The sequence below is a fragment of the Sarcophilus harrisii genome, chromosome 5 (genome assembly GCF_902635505.1).
Source record: "Sarcophilus harrisii chromosome 5, mSarHar1.11, whole genome shotgun sequence".
In the NCBI taxonomy this organism is placed as follows: domain Eukaryota; kingdom Metazoa; phylum Chordata; class Mammalia; order Dasyuromorphia; family Dasyuridae; genus Sarcophilus; species Sarcophilus harrisii.
This window is the reverse complement of record NC_045430.1, coordinates 140,513,642-140,527,754: the sequence shown is the minus strand read 5'-3', so window position 1 is coordinate 140,527,754 and position 14,113 is coordinate 140,513,642. Positions and strand designations below refer to the sequence as shown.

Sequence of the window (14,113 nt, the reverse complement as noted above, 5' to 3'; positions counted from 1 at the left end):
CTTCTTACTGAAGTCTATTATCCAACAGAGTCATAGGAAGATGGTTTTAGAAATGGAATAAATTTCCAAGATCATTGAATATATGATGGAATATATGATAAGAAAATTGAAGAATAAAGAGGTCATGTTACTTGCTCAGAATCACTCAGCTAATAAATGTTTGAGCTGAGATCTGAATTCAAATTTTTCAGAGCCTTCTCCATTATGCTGCCTCTCAATGATTGACCAGGAAAGAGGAAAAAAAAAAGTTTTAATGCATATATCTCCTAAACTCAATAACTGTAATTTCATAGTGATTAATAATAAAATTGGCCTCCCTAAAGAGACTCATTATATATATCTTCTAAGTCCTTTCTTTCAATACCTGTGTCTGCTTAGTTCTCTATAGAGAAGAAAAATGACAAAGTGAAAAACTTGGTTTCCCAACTCAACCTCGTGGGTGTTGAATTGTGTCAGCTGTGTCAGTCTGACCCCATTTGGCAAAGATATTGGAATGGTTTGTCATTTGCTTCTCCAGCTTATTTTATAAAGGAGGAACTATATTTAGGGATTAAATGACTTCCTTATAGGCAAACAGCTAAGATGGTATCAAGACTTTTTGACTCTAGGACAGTGCTCCATTCACATACCACATTTCTGAAAATTTGGCCTGCTGACTGTTCCCTATTCTCAATATTCTATCCCTGTCATTTGTGCCTTGGAAAAAGACTTATCTTTCAGGCCTTGGATTGTTCTCCTTCTTCATCCCTGCCTCTTGGAACTTCTCACTCTTTCCAAGGCTTAGCTAGCCTTATCAAAATCTTTCTTGATTTTCAATTAGTGTCCCATTCCATACTTATTTTGTATCTTTTGCATTTACTTTTCTGAGTACATGTTTAAAACTTTCCAGCAGAATGTAAATTTAAGGAACTCAGGCTTTATCATTTTTGTTTTTGGACCCTGTACCTAGCACAAAGACATAAATACAATTCAATAAATTCTTGTTGAATTCATTTGATTCGAATGGTGAATATATGTATCCCAGACAACTGTTTAAGATCATAAGCTATAGAATCATATCTCTTAAGGGAATTTCTACCTGTTGAGCAAGGAGAATAATTTTATCTTTTAACTTCTCTATATGTAAGGGTAGATTAAATTTTCTGTGCTTTAAGATAATTATTTATAACAACTATGAACTGATTAAAATGTGATTGTATCATGTTGGGGAGCTCTCTAATGATGGAACTTCCCCAAGGAATGCAATCTGCCTCTGACTTAGTAGAAGAGTCTTAGACTAAATCCTTAAACTTATTGACATAGCTATTAAATATGAGGAAGGATTTGAACTCCGGGTTTTCCTTGTTCCATAATTAAAACTCTTTCTAGTTTGTTAACCTTCCTCTGTTATTAAAAAAAGAAAAGAAAAATAAATGCTTGGGACCCACACTTGATAACTAACCATTTATTTGGCTAGAGGTCCCTAATTGCTATTTTGTTTGGCACTATCCCACTCCACCCCCACAATAATGTCATAAAACAGGATGAAATATCAATGGTTGTGAAATAGGAAACATTATCCACCTCTTCTGTGTTCTGTCTATGTGGTTAAAAGGATTACACTTTAATTTATTTTTCTATGCTATTATTTAAGAAGATATGAGTTGACAAATCTTACATTAATGGATGTAGATTAGAATGTTTATTTGACATTGGTATCAGGTATATAGCAGATTCTGAGAAATGTTGGAGAAATTTTTTGTGCTTAATATTTAGTATTATAATTGAAAGTTACTTTTGATTTTTTTATTAGCTGAAAATCTAATTATGTAGCATGTTCTTTATTTCTCTAGATTTAGAGAGCTGAGCTGAAATGAACATTTTCTAAAATGCTTGTCTCTTTTCAAGGTTCAGTTCATGGCTACTTCCTCTGTATAATAACCTCCTTAAATTGCCCTCAACTTCCTCTCCCCTACCTCCAAATGAATATGTTCTCCTAGTTTTAAGTCACTGAGAAAACTTTGCCTGACTCTCCTCTTCTTTGGCTCTAATCACTTCCCACTTTTTGGTATCTTATCTATGGATATTCTTGCAGCCTGTTGTGGAGTTTTCTGAGCTCCTTTTGGTGTGATCAGCCACAGTTCAATACATCAATGTAGTGATGTCTTTTGGTCCTCTTTGAGTAGAAAGAATAACAACTAACTAGTATAAGTCTGAACTCCTACTCTAGTTGGAAGAAAGTTGCCTGAAGGCAAGTTTGAGTCATTTAAAATTTTACATATGCAGTGTCAACTGAGGTATTTTACACATAGAATGTTATTTTAATATGTCCTTTGAATTGAAGTCAGTTAACTTTCTCAATTACAAGTTTCCCAAAACAGAGCTGCCTGTTTCCATTATTTTCTACAGCAGAATAAAGTGATCTGATGGATAGACAAGAATTTTCAGAAAATGAGTATTAATCCAGCAGTATATAAAGAAAAAAAAAATACCTGGAACAGTTTCCACAGTCCAATACCCCACTAAATGATTTACTATCATTGTCAAAGAAATACTGAGTTTGTTCAGTAATGCAGCTCTGCTTTGATAGCACAGCAGAAAAATCATCATCATCCACATCCACTGTGAAAAAAAAAATCATGAAAGGAAAAGTTTTGGTCAGTTTTCTGAATTCTTCACAGAATCTCAGGGTTTCATAGGCCCTCATGTGAAAACTGTATCTGAATGAGAATCTGGTCTATAATAACTCATAAATAAGAGGTAATCATACAGCTTTCACTTATAGACCTCTAGAAAAGGAGAACCCAATGCTCCCTTTAAGCAACCCGTTTTTTACTTTTGTATTGTTTTGTTAGGTGGTTTTTCCTTATGAGACAAATATCTTCCCTTCTACATACCCCATTTTACTTTGTGATCAAGTAGAATAAATCTATTGCCACTTCCACGTGAAAACTCTTTATATTCTTTAATTTGGCTATCATGCTCCTGCAAATCTTCTCTAAGTAAACATATCAGAGATTCTTTAAAGTTCCTACTATATAAATGGCATCAAGCATCTCACTATTCTTTTTTCTATTTTCCTAATGTTATTTGTTATTGTCATTTTCTTTTCTGATCAAGGCAAAATGTAGCAGGAATATATCCTCCTTAATGTAGCAGAAGTTCATATTAATTTTTTATTTTGTTTCTTTGCTTCTTCTTGCTTTTTTTAACTGTTTTTATACTGCACTCTCTTAAACTTGCAGTCCGAATAAGTAATCAGATTTTTTATATGAACATAAATATATAGCAATATAAATTCATTGAAATAGAGGCACTATTTTTTAATCCACAGAACAGAGACAAAAGAAGGTCCAAGAAGTATTATTTAGTATCAATAAGGAAAAATTCAGGATTCTTGCCTACAAAAGTGCTATCCTACTACCATTTAAGTCATACACCTTGTAAAAGAAAAGAATGTCCTATGATAGGATTTAGATATTGCCATTACCTGCCTCAAGAAGCCGTGGAAAAGTTAGACTCAAAATCAACTGCTGTAGGATAGACCTGTATAATAAAAGAGTAAACATATTCAAAATAATTTTTTTTGTTACATCTACTATTCAGAAGGATCTGTGAGCTTATTAGTGTGAGTATTCTTTCCAGATAACAACCCATTTATGTTTACATTTGTATTACTCTAGTCCATTCCTTCCTTAAGTTTACTGAAAGGAATCCCACTAATATACTGAGATCAGTCTTTTATTCTTCATGTCAAAGGCTACAAGTAGCAGCATGCCAACTTTTCAGTTTTTTTTCCCTTTATTGTTGCCATGTGACCAGCCCATCATTTTTGCTCGTATAATTTTCATGACCTTCACAGTTCCTTGTTCACAATGTTTTGTAGAAATATTTTTACAAATAATCATCCAGCGAGGGACAGATAAGTGTCATGAAAACAACAAACATGAATTTGGACAGTATTTGAGAGGTAATAGATAATAGAAGGGCCTTGTATGTTATGGTCCATGGAGCCATGGTGAATTAGACATGACTGAATAACAACAATGATATGCTATATTGTTTTCAGTGTTATATATTACCACCAATAGACTACTGGGAGAACATCCAGAACTTAGCTCTGTGCCTAGAACAAAGCAGATATTTAATAAATGCTTCTTGATTTAGTAATGACTTAAGTATATGAAAATATTAATTAAGATCTTAATGATTTAACAAATTTTATAGTTCCACAGCCACTTTCATGACACAGAGATGCTATTTTATGACCATTGATGTGATATATCTTTGTTGAAAAGGCAAGCAAAAAAAAAAATGCCTTTTTATATTTTTATTGAAATGTTATTCCCTTACAAATTTTGGAGAAATATGAACTGAGAATCCTTATTGACTATAAAACTACTTGTGGTATCTAGATCAGCCAAAGTTTAAATTCAAATTTATAATTCAACTCATAAAATACATGTACTAAATGTGAATTTAGTTCATCGAAACTTGCACATTTTAATAGCATTCTAATTCAACAGTACAATTGCATTCATAAAAAGCAGTGCCTCTACTATTCTTGGTCTATTTTACTTTTGATTCTTTGAAGATTTTAGTGTTAATGAAGCTGCATGTAGCATCTTTGGAAAAATATTAGTGATTAGAAGATGGGCTAGCTTTTATTTTAAGGAATAGCTTGAGATTATGGAAAGTATAGCACTTTCCCTAATGTCAATCCTGATCATTCATTTCCTCATTTGGGTTCATTGTCCATATATAGTGTCTATCTTTCCAAGATTTTATATATATATATGGAACTGATTTTGATATACTTCTCTGGACATTAGTGCAGCTTATCTACACATTTTTCCTCTGTAGATCCTTAAACTGAACTGCTTTGAGAAGTGCTAGATTCATTTAGAAGCCACTATAATGTACCAGTGGCTGGATAAAGTAAGCAGAATGCTATCTGCAAACAAGAGCATTTGACAGATCTCATGATCTATAGACAATCCTTCCATCTGGACTCTGTGCCTGTTCATTTTGCAAGACCATGGCAAACACCTTTGGCCAGTATATATCTTATTTCAGAGTGATAATGACAGGAATATCAAAAAATGTTTTTAGTTGTTGTAAACATTAAGAAATTGTGTATCATCTTATCACATTCTCAAGAGATGTGTTATTGAAAAACAGCCAACAAAGTTAGTCATGGTTGCTATATTAAATAACATATATCTAACAAAAAAGACAGCAGCAAGCAACTTTTTATCATTTATGTGTGACTGAACCTTTTAAATAGTTTCTATAAGCATTATGATGATTGTAAGAATTATTTTTTGTGTAGTCCAAATTATGGTTTATTATTAATAACTATTATAGTATATGATATAGTTTATAAGAGCTAAACAATCAGGTAAAGACTTAATTGTATATAATATCTAGAGTTGTAAGAGCCCTTTGAAATTACCAATCTCCTTTTCTTACAGATAAATACATTAAGGTCCAAAAGATTTAGTAAAGTGCTATTTCTACTATGCTATAATGCTTTTATAAATACAACTATTTATGTGATCATTACAGTACCCTTGACAATTGAAAAAAAAATATTTTCAGTTGGTAGAAACAAAAGTTATATCTTGGAACTAGCCTTTATCAATCACAGAAAATTTTGTGGTCAATAGTGATGGGAATTGTCCAAATGTAGCAGGTTTGGGGGCAAAAGTACAGTGAGGTAAAACAGAATTAAAGTTCCTGTAGAACACTGAGTAGGTTAACTGGAGTAAACTTCGTTTGGGAGGGAAGAATATATGCATTTTGCAGGAAGGTGTTTCGGGGACACCATTTTTTGGTAATGATAGATAACAGACAAAAATTAGAGAATCATCATCATAAATAAAACATTTTAAAGAATATTGCTTTCCCCATTATACCCTCTTGTATTATTAGTTGGAGTTTCCAACCAATGAAGTTTCCACTTACCATGCAGCAGCAGTGGCCCACCAACCTATATTCAAAATATCTGCTATTGATGGCTTAAAAAAAAAAGTAGAAGAAAAAGACATTTGATTATTCTAAGATTTCTCCAGGGCATTTAGTAATAGTGAAGAGATTACTTCTCAAAGAATTCTAGTTGCTTTTGATAGTATATACATTTTATTTCAAAATTTTATTTTTATGCTGATATTACTCACCACATATGATGAACGATTTCCTGCTCCTTGTTTTGGTGAACTACCAGGGTCACAAACAGATTGATAATCATAAGATTTATTAAAGGCATAAACAGACACATTGATGAGGTGTCTCATCAAGCTTGGATCAATCTCTCCAAAGAATCTCCCAATCTAGGTCAGAAGAAGGGTAAAATTAAGTTCAAACTACTTAGCCAAACTATGACATCTGAACTACTACCACTAAATGAAATATTAATTTAAAAGTCAAAGGAAACTAGTGAGTTTTCTTTGAAAGCAATTAGTAGTTTTGACAAATGGGGATTAACTTCTATCATGAAAAGAAAACTACATCTATTTTTCCCCTTTCTATTGCTAGCTGTATATCTTCAAATCATTTTTTAAAAATTGAATATAAAAAACCATAAAGAGGTAGAAAAATATAGACATGGTGTCTGTATTGTTAGGTATGCATCTAGCTAAACATGGTTTGTTAACAAAGAAGACAAGTTTAAAATCAAGGAGTGACGGGCCCCTTAAGAGGCCTTTGATAATTTGAATATGTGAAATGTTCAATTTCAATATTTTTTTTAACTATGATAACAAAATTACATATTTCATGTCTAAATATTAGTGGAAATTATTGGTATAATGATATATGAATATATTTAGGATAAATATAACTAAATCATATACAATGAAGTATATTTAAGTTGACTAATCAATCTAAAAAACTCTCTCCTTCCACCTAGGAAGCTATTATAAATCTAGTTGCTTCTGGAATAGAAGTTTCAAATGAATAAATAATATTAAGAGATGGATTTTATATTTACTTCTCAAGTGATGATCATTCTAATCATTTATGACAAAAAAATTAACAAACACAAATATTGTCCAATCTTTTAAATAAGCATTTTAAAATTTAGGCAAAGAAGCACTGGGTCAGTATGCCTATTGTCTACATTTCATATATACCTGGTTAGTATCTTCATCATGATTTGACATTAAAAGGAATCCACCATCATCTAAAATTACACAATCCATTACCTACAAAAAATACAAGCAATAGTGAAATTTTAGAAGTGCTCCAAAATTTGATATAATTCATTTTAAGAAATAAAAAAGATAAGGACAATAGAAATAGGAAGAAAATTGTAAGTGACTAGCTTTTGTCTTTGTTAAATAATTTTGATCTTAATTCACTAAAGTCTCACGTTTGTTTAAATCTTTCTGCTTACATCCTCTCTCCCATAATATAGACCTGCATCACTTCTGAACTAGACTTTAGCAATAGGTTTTTAAATTCATCTTACTTCATCTATCCTTCTTCGTTAATGGTTCTCTGATTATTAGATAATTAGAACAGTTTTTCATGTGAATAATAATGCATACTATTATCCTTCCTATTTTATATACATCATTGAAACTTTTAAAAGTAATCACTGAAAAAATCTGATGACAATTATTCTTCTTAAACCTGTTTTTTCTTTATTTTGAACTGTTGTATTTCGCATGCTTTTAAGTTCTAATGTATCACTCCTGTTCTTACTTCCTTTCCTTAAGTCTAAAACCTATAGTTAAATAATCTAACAAGATATTTTAGGGTTAAGATGACCATTATTAATCCCTCATTCATTCATTTGATGTACATACTTGATTAACCTTGCATTTTCTTTCCTCCCTTGGCTCCCCTGACCATTTCCTGGTTCTCTCTCTTCCTTCTCTGGATGGTCTTTATTAGTCCTTTTTGCTGATTTATGGCCTTCTTGACCTCTCCAAAATATGGGTGTTCTCCCTATTCATTTCCTACCTTTTTGAGATCATCTCTTCCTCATAAATTCCTTGATCCCAAATGTTAGCCTTATCTATCATTTAAAGTCTAGTTCAACATCAACACTTAGATGACCCATAGGTTTTTCAAATGCAATAGGTGCAAAATAAAACTTCTTCTCTCCCGGTGCCCTCGTGTTCCCCTTCTTTAAACTTATCTATTTCTGTTGAGATTATCACCATTTAATATGATATCTTTTTCCCAATTGTGATAACTGATATGACCTAGACAGGCACAGTTTCCACAAAAATAGAAATTATTTAGATTTATTCTTCTGCAAAAATTGTTGGGTTACATTTTGAGGGAGGCTATACTAAATGGTATGTGAAAGGTTTGTTCCAACTCTAAACTTTCTTTTAAATTCTCAGGTTATGTTTTGAAATTCAGCTGTAATTAAAAATGTTTTTATATATAGTATTTTTTAAATCGTTTAAAGGCAAGATAGAAAACTTATTCATTAAATTTACTTAAGAAATTAGTTAGATCAATCTCATCAAAAAACAAAACAATAGCTTTTCAATCCAGCTGAGTTTGGACTCACAGTAAAGTCTGACTACAATGATTTGATTCTATGTGTAATAAACTTATCTTAGAGTTGATAACAATGTTTAGAAGGTTATATGTTTGAAAGATAATTATTTTTCAAAGTATTCTTACATCACTGTTTCTTTTGCAGTCACAAACTTGACCGGCACACTGAAAAAGAAGAAATATTATCATTATCACCTCACACTGGTCTTTTAAAAAATTCTGAATTCTTTTTGGCATTAATAGTATATTGCAATAAGCAATCACGTTAGAATCCAAATGAATCTGAGTTTTTTAAAGTACAAAATGAAAAAAAGAATTTGAAACTAGAAAGGCTTATGGTAGTTCTATCTAATGGGTAGGACAAGCTTATATTTTTAGATTTTAATAATAAAAGCTTTTAGATTAAATGAACATCAGCAGATAAGACCAGAGTAAGCTAGACAGTACAGTGAGTGAAGAGTGCAACTGGCCTGGAGTCAGGAAGACCTGAATTCAAGGTGATTATTAATTGTGTCACACTGAGTAAATCCCTTCACCCTGTTTGTCTTAGTTATCTCATTTGTAAAATGAACTGGAGAAGCAAATGGCAAACCACTCTAGTATCTTCACCAAGATAACCCCAAATGAGATGAGGAAGAGTCAGACATGATTGAAATGATTGAACAACAACAAAATAAGGTCAAAGATATTCTAGATGTTATCACCACCGGAAACTTAAAAACAAATGTCTTTTATCCTATGAAACATTTGCCTAGTTAAAATAATGAGAGAAAAAGCTTAGCTGCTAATTATGAACTAACCATTTCCCCCATGTTCTTTAAAGACTGATAAGCATCCTGTTATAACATTAATCAAATTAACTTCTTACCGGATCCCTTATTGAAGCCTTGGTGAAATTCTCTATCCAGGTACCAACATCTATTTTTATTCCAACAACTGAAAAATTATAAACATATGTCCAAACATCAATTTATAGATCCTCCTTGTATTGTATTTTAGTTTATACTAAATTTAAAAAATTTTAAATAGGTAATGAAAGAAAATATTACTCTGTCCATCTCTACTCTGAAATTCTCTCATATAAGCAAATAAGAATCTCATTGATTTTAGATAAACTTTGGAATTTTCAATTTACTTTATTTCAAAGGACTTATGTGCTTTGGAGTCAAGAGCACCTGGTTTCCAATCATCCTGCTAATTTATGCTCATGCTCCTAGGCAGTTTACTAAAGCTGGAAGTTACAGATTGAGTTGGTAATTTGCATTGGTGTTTAAATTTTCCACACCAAAAGTTCCCCCCAATAAAAATTACATCCAGATGCTATCTTCATCTCCCAAAGGAGAAGCGATAACAAAATGCCACTATTTATATCGGAATATATGTGACAGTCAAATGCATAAGAATATTTTCATACGTTTTAACTGATTGAATGAATGAGCAAATACTTTAAATAAAGTTGGTGAAAAGAGACTTGGATTTAGTGTCAGAAGACCTTGGTTACCCTGGGCCACTCATTGCACCTTAATGACCTTAGGTCACTCTATAAGGTTAAGCTGCTGGGCAGCTGCAAGTCTGGATCTATACTGGATCCCTGCTTCCCAATTCTCTATAACAATGCAGTCACAGTTCTCCTTCCCACATACCCTGCTCTCCTTCCAATATATACAGAGGGTTGCCACTTGGAAAATAAAGTTAAAAATGTTTTTTGATTGAATTGGTTCATTAGCCATTGTGAATAAATTCTAACTTATGACATGGGAAAATTTTATATATTTGTTATTTAATTAATAGTGAACTAAGAACATAATCAATGAAAACTCATTTATAGTCAGAAGTGGTCCCCAGTAGAGAATCACCAGTCTGAAGTGATTCTAGAGGTGTTTTTTTTCCACTGACTAGAAAATGATTAAAATTCCCTAATTAGAGATGATTGTCTCAAGTAGAAGTAACATATTAATTATGAAAGTTTATTAGATCTTCTCCTGAGAAGAAAGTTTTGGAGGAAGAAAATATGTGGAAGAAAAACCATCAGGGTTTGTACTAGGTGGCAGAAATGATTGGAGTAGACATACTAACTACAGGGTACAGAAATGGGAATCTCAAATTTTGTTTTCTTTGTAGATTCACTTATGATGTACTGTAATGGCAGAGTGACCTTTTAAACAGCAGTGATCTCATAATACTTTCCAGTCTAGGATTTAATATATGTAGGCTTTGTGATGACTTGCCCTTTCATGCTGGACAGAGAATTACCAATTATAATTTACTTCCCATTTAACTTTAGTGACATTAAGTAAATTTAAAATATATTTAGTCTTACCTGCAGGTTTGAGGAGTTTTCCATCAATGTATATCTCCACAGCCTTGCTTACCATAATCCCTGATTCATAGGAACTTGATCCACTTCCTAAAAGTCAAAGGATTGTAGTATAGAAAAAAAATCATAATTAATATGGCTAATTGTGAAATGATATATATTTATGTATATATATATTTAAATCTGTCAATATGCATTCAGTGGCTAGTTATAGATAATGTCTTTCTTTCTATAGCCCTGTGGTGAATACATGTAGAAATAACTATGTTAAGGCTTCAGCACATATATTTATCTCAGTTATCCTGAGACCTGAATTATCCTGTTTAATTGCTTGTGACAGTTAATAGTATAAATGTCAGATCTGTCCTTCACCTTCTTAACTAAAGTGTCACAATTTTTCACTACATTTTAACTCTTTAGAAATTCTTCAGTTGGAATATTTTGTGACATGTTAATCCTTTAGTACATAGATATGTGAAGTACAGCTCAGCAAAATGAAGGAATTAAGAAAACTAGTTTTTAAAACTAAATTTGATACATATTATCTATGTGTGGATTCCTGGACAAGCTACTTAGACTTTCTGTGCCTCAGTTTCCTCATCTGTAAAGTCCTGTGGCACCAGATGATCCCTATGCTTTTTTCTTGCTTTAATGATCTTTTTTTCCATTACATACTGTTAAAGTAGGGAGCAGTAAATATGTAGTTGTCATTATCCAGACTCCGTTTATAGAAACTATCTTCATATGTTTCTGGATTTTCTTGCCAATCTTCTCCAGCCCTAAAGAGAAAAAAAGCTGCCTTAGTAACTGGGTTTTGTTTTTTTCTTTTCTTTTTTATTGGTCTCTCTCTCTCTTACCCAGGCTACAAGTATAGGGGCTACTCCTTGTCCCAGTTCTATTCTAATCTATAGAGAAGCATTGACCTTATTTCTATCCTGGCTAATTTATCTATCTTTAATTGACTCCATTCCTTGGGGGTCATAGTGATGGAAGCATAGTTCCATTGGTTTTACCTTGCCTGATAGCAAGGATTGCTGTGCTTGACTATCTTAACTATTTTAATTTGCTTCATATAATTTTTAGTCTGTTTATACAAATAGGAAAAGAATAAACCCCCTGTAATAGGAATAATCAGGAAGACCTGAATTCAAGATGATTATTAGTTGTGTCAAACTGAGTAAATCCCTTAACCCTGTTTGCCTTAGTTACCTCATTTGTAATAGTAGACTGTAATAGTGGACAGCTACATGGTACAGTCAATAGAGTAGCTGGCCTGGAGTCAAGAAGATCTGAGTTCAAATCTTGTCTCAGATAATTCTTAGTTGTGTGACCCTGGGTAAGTCACTTTCCCCTGTTGCCTTAATTTCCTCATATGTAAAATGAGCTGGGGAAGGAAATGACAAACTACTCCAGGATCTTTGCCAGGAAAACTCCAAGTGGGATCATGGAGAGTTAGATGTGACTGAAATGATGAAATGACAGTGTGCTAGTTATATTCCACTAATACAACCTAGACATGCACAGTCTCCACGTAAAATTAGTTTCAGGCTCTTTCTACTCAAGAATAAATTCTACTCAGGAAATACAAACATTCCTAGGAAAGGTCTTGCATTGTATGTTCTCAGAAAGAGAAGTTAATTTGATAATGTGAAGATATGAAACAACAATTTTAGGAGTCTTTAGGTATTCCTTTACTAAAATATGATGGTCTTTTCAATAATATTGCTTATATACTTAGCACCTTCATTATTATTTCATTATAATAGATAACACACTGACTTACTCTTTAGGGTATACTCTGGTAATTCCACCATCGGTTACAACAAAGCGAGCTTTTACTCCCTTGCTACAATAAGGGACAAAGAGGAAAAAAAGAGATTTGAGAGAGAATTATATATTTAACATAATTCTGCTTGGCATAATTGTATGTATACATGTACCCACTTTATATAACAAAGAAAATGGGCCTGTTTAAGCAACCACAAATGTTAAATAAATGCCTGTTGTTACTTTTGTTTTTCTTGGACTGTACACAGCAGTCCAGAAGTCCAGCCCTAAAATTTATATGACTTTACTGCCAAGAATTTCATAGCAAAAGTCACATGGAAGGGAAGAATGAAATTTTATATAAAAAAGAAATATACTTACAGGTTTTTCTGCTTACTCCAGTGATTTTGGACAAGTTCATTTGTAAAACCAGCATCCAGCAATACTCTATTGATCATATCCACATTACCTAACAAAGAATATGCAGAACTCATCTAAGATGACCTGACTTTGAATTATGTTGCTTATGAAACATCACACATTATCGTCTGTAAAAATTAATTGATACAACATACCTGCGAAATATTTTAAATTGCATTTACACATTGCTATTTTTTTGTTTTATAGTATACTTACTTTTAATTTATGAGTTACTTCACTATTGTGTATTATCTACAAAGAAGCACTTTTTTAAAGTAAATGATACTAGTGTTTAATGTAAATTATTTTGTCATTTGCAGTTCCATTAATAGAATTATTTATAAAAAAGCTTTGACAAAGACATTGTATAAGAGTAAAATATTAAAAATAATCAGCTAAGTATAATGCAAACAAATTCAAACATAATAAATGTAAACCAATAATTTCTCCATTATTTAATGATTTTTGATAGGCAATTGGGTTTAAGTTATTTGCCCAGGGTCAGACACTATAAAGTGCTAAGTGTCTGAGGGTCAGTGTCATATTCAATGAGCCATCTACCTACCACTTGTTTATTAAAGAAAGTATGGCTTTGTTTTTGTTCAATTGTTTTTCAGGCATGTCTGACTCTTTGTGACCCCATTTGGAGTTTTCTTAGCAAAGATACTGGAGAGGTTTGCCATTTTAAATCCAGTTCATTTTACAGATGAGGAAAACCAAGGCAATCAGGGTTATGTGACTTAGGATCATACAATTTGAAAGTGTCTGAATCTGGATTTGAACTTGGGAAGAGGAATCTTCACTGCTCATTTTCCCATGAGAATCACCATGCTTTTGTCCCTTTTTCTTTCTTTCATTTCCCACTACAATGTTATATTTTAAATGGAGTAAGAATTTTTGACATATATACTAATGTTCACTTTAGATTTCTTTATTTGTATTTGTTTTGGGGTGATGAAGAATATGTTTAAACAAAAACAGAAATAATAACAAAAATCAAACAAGCATATTCAGAATGCTATATTGAGGAAGGAAAGGGGGAAAATGATTGACTATTTCTCCTTTCTTATCCCTTTTCTTCAGTTATAAGTGAGCCACAAAGTAGTTATT

At 32.1% G+C, this 14,113-nt stretch overlaps 1 protein-coding gene across 4 annotated transcripts in view; it reads right to left on the bottom strand.

The window, feature by feature from the left end:
* The window catches only part of CACNA2D1 (calcium voltage-gated channel auxiliary subunit alpha2delta 1), a 656,564-nt gene that overhangs the window by 16,941 nt on the left and 625,510 nt on the right, over nt 1-14,113 (bottom strand). For all 4 annotated transcript variants that reach the window (XM_031938658.1, XM_031938660.1, XM_031938659.1 and 1 more), the window contains 11 exons: nt 12,965-13,052; nt 12,600-12,662; nt 11,492-11,595; nt 10,820-10,906; nt 9,368-9,435; nt 8,626-8,664; nt 7,113-7,184; nt 6,159-6,311; nt 5,947-5,999; nt 3,470-3,525; nt 2,472-2,601 (listed from right to left, as the gene is read on the bottom strand). In XM_031938658.1, coding sequence (XP_031794518.1) covers nt 2,472-2,601; nt 3,470-3,525; nt 5,947-5,999; nt 6,159-6,311; nt 7,113-7,184; nt 8,626-8,664; nt 9,368-9,435; nt 10,820-10,906; nt 11,492-11,595; nt 12,600-12,662; nt 12,965-13,052 — 913 coding nt within the window. The remainder of the gene's footprint in view (nt 1-2,471; nt 2,602-3,469; nt 3,526-5,946; nt 6,000-6,158; nt 6,312-7,112; nt 7,185-8,625; nt 8,665-9,367; nt 9,436-10,819; nt 10,907-11,491; nt 11,596-12,599; nt 12,663-12,964; nt 13,053-14,113) is intronic.